The 8,012-nt window shown below is 30.3% G+C and overlaps 1 protein-coding gene across 1 annotated transcript; it reads left to right on the top strand.

Moving 5' to 3' along the window:
- The first annotated feature begins 1,789 nt into the window (after window positions 1–1,789).
- LOC102584151 (probable indole-3-pyruvate monooxygenase YUCCA8) lies at window positions 1,790–4,822 on the top strand. Its single transcript, XM_006364488.2, has 3 exons — window positions 1,790–3,026; window positions 3,360–3,731; window positions 4,232–4,822. The coding sequence occupies exons 1-3, from the start codon at window positions 2,376–2,378 to the stop codon at window positions 4,433–4,435; spliced, it is 1,227 nt and encodes a 408-aa protein (XP_006364550.1). The 5' UTR covers window positions 1,790–2,375; the 3' UTR covers window positions 4,436–4,822.
- Window positions 4,823–8,012: the final 3,190 nt, after the last annotated feature.

Below are 8,012 nucleotides of genomic sequence, written 5' to 3'. Positions count from 1 at the left end.
AATAATTAATTCGCGATAAAACATGAATCATGCCGAAAAGATGTTGAACGTGCATTCGGAGTTTTGCAATTATTGCAAGACCGTCACGTTTTTGGAGAAAGGAAGTGCTACATGATATAATGACTACATGTATTATACTGCACAACATGATAATTGAGGATGAATGTGGTCCTAATGCACCAATTCAAGATGTCGTAGAGGCTCCAACTCCAACGGCATAAATGGGGGTAGATGAAAATCTCCGATTTGAACAATTTTTAGCTAGACATAAAAAAAAATTAAGGACAAAAAATGCTCATTTTAAACTCCTTAATGCATTAATAGAGCATTTATGGGTAATGGGAGCAACGTAATAATTTCAAAAATTGAGTATTTATGTAATTGTATTTCACGTTTATTTGAATTTGTCCATTAATTTGTATATTATATAATACTTTCTTGCAGTTTATGTTAATTTAAAATTTAGAATAAAATATAATTTTATATTAAATAAAAATTTTGAAAAAATATAATTTTATATCACATGAAAATTATATAAAGTAATTATTGGGAAAAAATAATGGATTTATATTATGAAATAAGAAAATAAAAATGAAATAGAAATAATAATATAATATTGAGGAGAGAGAAAAAGATTCATTTTTAAAAAGTAAAATAGAGAATAAGGTTGGAGTTGATTGTCTGAAAAAATAAAAAATTCTATATTTGAAGAGTAAAATAGGATGTAGGGTTGGAGATGCCCAAGAAAGATTTTTGGTATTTGTTTAAAGCAAATGTTAGGGAAGTAGAATGGATAGAGAAATAAAGTGGGGTCAATATACTTGGCAATCAAGGTGGTGTTAGCCATGGGTTTTCAGCTGGCAAGTATGGGCATATTTGTGGCTAAAAACTCAAGTTATTACTACCCTAGGGTAGCCCTAGGATGGGGTCCAATATAAAATATACTTTATTATCAATTATTTGTTATAACAGGTTAAAATAAAATGGATAGTATATAAATTATTTATACGGTCAGAATTTAAGTTGATAAAGAGAAGTCTTGAAATAACGATAAAGTATTATATGGTTTATAAGTTATGAGTTCAATTCAAACAATGAAATCAGTCATTGATGCAATATAAAATAGAATTAAATCGAACTAGCTACCTAAAATAAGGCATGCAATGTAAGATATACAATATTATCGGTAATTTGTTATAACAAGTTAAAATAATTTGATAATATACAAATTATTTATACCGTACTGTCAGAATTTAAGTTGATGGAGAGGAGTTTTGAAGCAGTGATAAAGTCTCATGCAATTTATAAGTTATGAATTTGAGTGATGAAATCAATCATCGATAACGTTCCTTTAAGATATGGCTCTTCCTTGGACTTTGCATGAACTTGTCATATTTCGTACATCGAACTATCTTTTTTACGAAATAAGCTAATCCAACTTAGAAATGATCTCCTATAGGCCCCAACTTATACATATTTGCTATGTCCAAGTCAGCTTTCTAGCTTGACCTTCTAAAGACTTTTTCATTATTCTTGAATATATATAAAAGTGGAGTATAGTGTACTTCTAATATTTTAGTATATGATACAAAAATAGTTTATTGAATTAATATTAATTTTGAAATAAAATAATAGTTGTCAGAGTTTAGCTTATGATTTGAGAAGGACCCCATTTGAAAAGGCATTAACTTCCCACCTTCTATCAAATGCCCCTGTCATATATCTCACTACCAAAACTTCTATTTAAACACCTTCCACCCTCTCTTTACTACATTCAAATCAAACTACTTCAATTCTTCTCTTCTCTCTCTTTACTACATTCACAACTTCAAATACACATTCACTTATTGATCTTGCTGCTACGATCCACTGATATTCAGTTCTTTACTATATCGTGTTCAAGTACTCATCCACCATCATTGCTCAATCAAATTTTGAATAAAAAAATACGTTCGTGTTCTGCTTTCAGAGTCAGCCCTCAACATTTTCACTAGAAAAAAAAAAAACCAAATTCCTCCTATTTCAAGTCATCAAACACTATCATTGCTTGATTAAAATCCAGAATAGCAGAAATAGGTTCGTGTGCTGCTTCCAAAGTCGATCACCAAATTTTCACAAGAAAATACCACTTCAAAAACAAACTTAAACCAACTTCCTCTTCTTTCAAGTCTTCACACCACTACCATTGCTCAATTAAAATTCAGAATAGCAAAAATAGGTTCGTGTTCTGCTTTCAAAGTCAGACATCGATTTTTTCCACTAGTCAAAACCATTTCAACAACAAACTCAAACAACCTTCCTCTTCTTTCAAGTCTTCATACACTACAATCACAAAAACACGCTCGTGTTCTGCTTTCAAAGTCTGTCGTCGAATTATGGTTAGCTTTAATGGTCAAGATTTGTTTTCTAGTAGATGTGTATGGGTAAATGGTCCTGTTATTGTAGGTGCAGGGCCATCAGGACTAGCTGTTGGTGCTTGTTTAAAAGAACAAGGTATCCCTTTTGTAATCTTGGAAAAATCAGATTGTATTGCATCTCTATGGCAAAAAAAAACTTACAATAGATTAAAACTACACCTCCCTAAACAATTTTGTCAATTACCCAAATTTCCATTTCCACAACACTATCCTGAGTACCCTACAAAGAAACAATTCATTGATTATCTTGAATCATATGCTAGAAAATTTGACATCAATCCAATGTTTAATGAGTGTGTTCAATTTGCAAAATATGACCAAATATGTAAATTGTGGAGGGTGAAAACTATTTCACCAAATGGATTAGAAGTTGAGTATATTTGTCAATGGCTTGTTGTGGCTACAGGGGAAAATGCTGAGAAAGTTGTGCCTAATATTGAAGGATTAAAAGAATTTGGAGGTGAAGTTATTCATGCTTGTGATTATAAGTCTGGTGAAAAGTTTAGTGGGAAGAAAGTTCTTGTTGTTGGTTGTGGAAATTCTGGCATGGAAGTTTCTCTTGATCTTAGCAATCATAATGCTCATCCATCATTGGTTTGTCGTAGCTCGGTAAGTTATACACACTGACAGTAGTATTAGTATTTTGGGTTAGTAATTCCACTTAATATGGACGATTTATCTCTAGTTATCTTTCAAGTGACTTGATAATGTAAAAGTCATTTTACACAGTATCTTTTATAACTGATAAAGTACAAGAATTTGCACACTATTAGGTCATACAAAAGATAGTAGTCATAAAAAGTGAGATTAGTTACCTAAAGGACGAGACAGATAACCTATTACAACATGTTAAAATATGTTAAATCCTTTTTGTATTTTCTTATAACAAACAATAAAGTTTGGATTCTAATGGAATTTTGTTCTTTTTTTCTTCTTCTTCAGGTTCATGTATTGCCAAGAGAAATTTTTGGGAAATCAATATTTGAATTGGCTATGTTTATGATGAAATGGTTACCATTGTGGCTAGTTGACAAAATTTTACTAATTTTGACATGGTTCATTCTTGGTAACATTGAGAAATATGGACTAAAAAGGCCAAAAATTGGTCCTTTGGAACTCAAAAATACACAAGGGAAAACTCCTGTTTTGGACATTGGTGCATTGGAAAAAATTAGATCAAGAAAAATCAATGTTGTCCCTGGAATCAAGAAGTTTTCATGTGGCACCGTTGAACTTGTCAATGGTGAAAAACTCGAAATTGATTCTGTTGTTCTTGCTACTGGTTATTGCAGCAATGTCCCTTTTTGGCTAAAGGTGAGAAAATGTTCTATTTTTCTCAATTTTTTTGGATTCTTCTTTTTTATTTAGGCTTAGTACCTCAATTAACATGTCCGTTCTCACCTTCACTTGGTCAAAACACGTCTTTTCATAAATTAAAAAGACCAAGTTAAACAGTGTGTGTTTGAGAATTTGTGGAAGTTAAGCGGTCATCACTAGAAAATCGTGCAAGTACGAGTGTCAAATTGAAAAATATTGAAACTTTTGGATGCTCCTTTTTATTTATGTTTAGGTTTAGTACTTGCACAAACTTCTAGTGTTGAACAGTTAACTTGATGGATTCTCAAACAGACACCTTAGCTAGGTCTAAACACATCGTCAATAAGACCAAGTTGTAGTGTTTGTTTGAAAATCAGTCAAGTTAAGGGGTCGGTACTAGAAAGTCGTGTAAGTACATGTGTCAAATTGACTTTGAACTTTTTATGAATGATTCTTGAATAGTTGACTGATATTATTTTGTAATTTTTTTTATATAGGAAAGTGAATTCTTTTCCAAAAATGGATTCCCAAAAGCACCATTTCCAAATAGTTGGAAAGGAAAATCTGGGCTATATGCAGTTGGTTTCACAAGGAGAGGGCTATCAGGTGCTTCTGCTGATGCTATCCAAATTGCACAAGATATTACCAAAGCTTACAATGAAGATATTATGCAAAAGAAGCAAAAAATCTCAACCTTGTGATTTAATTGAATCATATAGAGATTAATTTTGTGAAAAAATAGGTAGCATAGATAGATTAGCCCTCTCCAAAATCCCAAGTTTTGGTATAGTTTGGGAGTTTTTGTATTATAAGTTGTCAGATCCTCCAAAAGAAAAAAGGTTAGGTGAAAAGAAATTGCATAAGTTGTCAAGTCCCCCCCAAAAAGAAAACAAGTTCTTTTTTGGGGACGCGGTGTTTGGGTTGAGTTTCCCGAGCATGATGAGGTGGTCTAGTTTTTTTTATTTTCCCTTTTCACCCCTTTTTCAACTTTGACTTTAGTGTTCACTTATGTTGATATTTTTGTACATATTTGTACAATTACTACTGATTATTAATCAAAGTGACAAAGATATTTCTTTATTGTTCAAAGTAGCCTTGGTATGATTTGATTGTTCTGAATTTCATGTTTATCTTTAACTAATTTTGGTCTAATGATATTGAGGAGTGTAGCGCGTGATATGTGGATTTGACTGCACGTCATAGGTCTAAACTCTAACGTCGTAAATAATTTTTTTGTATTTAAATGAAAAAGAGTAGAAGGGCGGATCCATCACGTTTCATAATATATCTCATTGGCTCTCATGAATTTTTCGATTATATTGATTTTTTGTTAAAAATTGTACAATTGCTAGTTGATTAATCAAAGTGACAAAGATATTAGTTATTGTTCAAAGTAGCCTGGGTATGATTTGATTGTTCTAAATTTCATATTTATCCTTACTTATTAGCACTGGCCCTAAAACTTTGGTCTAATGATAGGAGTACACCTGATGTATGAATTATGCACACGTCGTACGTCTGAATGCTACCACAAATAAAATTTTGATATTTAAGTGAAAAAAATAAAAAGTGGTGGCAATTATCACGCCTAGTTTCAAAATACCTTGGGAATTTCTCAAATTATCAAAAAGAAATTAAATTAGCAATGATGTAGACCACAAAGATTGGGAGATACACTAGATAAGTCTCAAATATAAAAAAAAAATGAAAATTTTTTATTCACAAGTCATATTGGTGAAGCTTTGAATGAAATTCAGAAAAACTTGAATGAAGAAAATGACTCTTCAATTTGCTCACTTTATGTGCATAATTTTCAATGCAATAAATAGAATATGAATTGTATTACAAAAGGAATGTCCTATTTCAAGTTCTTTTCAATTAGTCATACTCAGTACAGTTATGAAGTTTTTGGATAGCAACTAGTCATCATTTCAACACCCTTTGACACATATATGCATTTACAAAAGAAGATTTTGTTGGATACCTTAGAAGGTGAATTCAGAATTTAAATCGGTTAGTGAAATAACACGAATACATTATTCAATTATTTGAGATAATTATAAGTGTGAACTTAATAAAGTATAATATTTTAAATATTTTTTAATCCATATATAGTTCAAGTAGAAAGAAAGAAGTATGTCGCTGCACATAATGATCAATATCGGCCCCATATCATGATTATGAAGTGTTACGATAATCATATTTTTTACATCGTCAATGGATAAGAGTTATGTGTTTTTTGAAAATTACTTTTAAGTATGGATCATGGTATATCCAAAATGATATGACGAAATTATGACAAGAACTTAATTATAAAGGAATAGTTGATCAGAATCAGTTTGAAAAGAAAAGAGTGAATTCATCAAATTTCTCCAATTTTCTTGAATTGTACCTATAGTCAAAATAGTTATGAACGAAGCAATGGTGTCGTTGTATTTTATTGTCATATTATTAGACAATGGCACGAAAAATAAATATATAGTTATTAAATGACACGATCATGTTTTCTAAAATTACTTTTGTATGCATCATGGCATATACAAAATGATATGACAAAATCGTGAAAAGAACATATATATGAAGTTAGTTGATTAGAGTTACTTCAAAAAGAAAAGAGTAAACAACTCATCAAATTTCTCTAATTTTCCTAAATTGTACCTATAGACGAAATACTTGACCCAAGAACAATGATGTCATTGTATCATATTGTCGTATTATCAGACAATGGGCGCAAAACATACATATATATTTTTAAATAACACGATAATATTTTTTACATCATCAATAGACAAAACTTAGTACACTATTTTTTTCTAAAATATTTCTGTATGCATCATGGCATAATGATGTGACAAAATTGTGAAAAGAACTTATAAGAAGTGAGTTGATCAGAGTTACTTTAAAAAGAAAAGAATTAACTCATCAAATTTCTCCAATTTTCTAGAATCGTACCTATAGTCGAAATAGTTGTATCATATTTTTGTATTATTAGACAGTGGCACGGGAAATATATATTAATAGATAGATATTTAATGGTATGATCATATTTTCTACATAGTCGATAGATAAAGCTTAGTATACTTTTTTCATTTTCTAAATTACTTCTATATGCATCATGGTATATCCAAAATGATATGAAAAAAATGTGAAAAGAACCTATAAAGGGATAGTTGATTAGAGTTACTTCGAAAATAAAACAAGTAAGTTTATCAAACTTCTTCAACTTTTTTTGAATTGTACCTACAGTCGAAGTCATTGTATCATATTGTCGTATTATTAGACAATGATACAAAAAATACTCATTTTTTTCCTTTCTAAAATTACTTTCGTATGGATCATGGCATATCCAAAATAATGTGATAAAATCATGAAAAGAACTTATATGGAGATAGTTGATCAGAATTACTTTGAAAAGAAAAGAGTAAGCTCATTGAATTTCTCCAACTTTAATTTCTTGAATTGTTCCTATAGTCAAAGTCGTTGTATGATATTGTTGTATAATTAGACAACGGCACGGAAAATACATATATAGTTATTAACTGACACGATCGTATTTTCTACATCATCAATAGATAAAACATAGTATACTTTTTTTCTTTCTAAAATAACTTTTGTATGGATCATGGCATATCCAAAATGATATGATAAAATCATGAAAATAACTAACAGAGGGATAGTTGATTAGCATTACTTCGAAAAGAAAAGAGTAAGCTCATCGAATTTCTCCAACTTTCTCAAATTGTACCTATAGTCAAAGTCGTATAATATTGTTCGTATATAGTTATTAAATGACACGGTGATGTTATCTACATCATCAATAGATAAAACTTAGGGTGTGTTTGGTATGAAGGAAAACATTTTCCGGAAAATGTTTTCCTTCATACCAAACACACCCTAAGTTTTATCTATTGATGATGTAGATAACATCACCGTGTCATTTAATAACTATATACGAACAATATTATACGACTTTGACTATAGGTACAATTTGAGAAAGTTGGAGAAATTCGATGAGCTTACTCTTTTCTTTTCGAAGTAATGCTAATCAACTATCCCTCTGTTAGTTATTTTCATGATTTTATCATATCATTTTGGATATGCCATGATCCATACAAAAGTTATTTTAGAAAGAAAAAAAGTATACTATGTTTTATCTATTGATGATGTAGAAAATACGATCGTGTCAGTTAATAACTATATATGTATTTTCCGTGCCGTTGTCTAATTATACAACAATATCATACAACGACTTTGACTATAGGAACAATTCAAGAAATT

This window comes from Solanum tuberosum, unplaced genomic scaffold (assembly GCF_000226075.1).
Source record: "Solanum tuberosum cultivar DM 1-3 516 R44 unplaced genomic scaffold, SolTub_3.0 scf00504, whole genome shotgun sequence".
In the NCBI taxonomy this organism is placed as follows: Eukaryota; Viridiplantae; Streptophyta; class Magnoliopsida; order Solanales; family Solanaceae; genus Solanum; species Solanum tuberosum.
The sequence above is the reverse complement of the archived record's forward strand: the minus strand, read 5'-3'. Positions and strand labels throughout refer to the sequence as shown.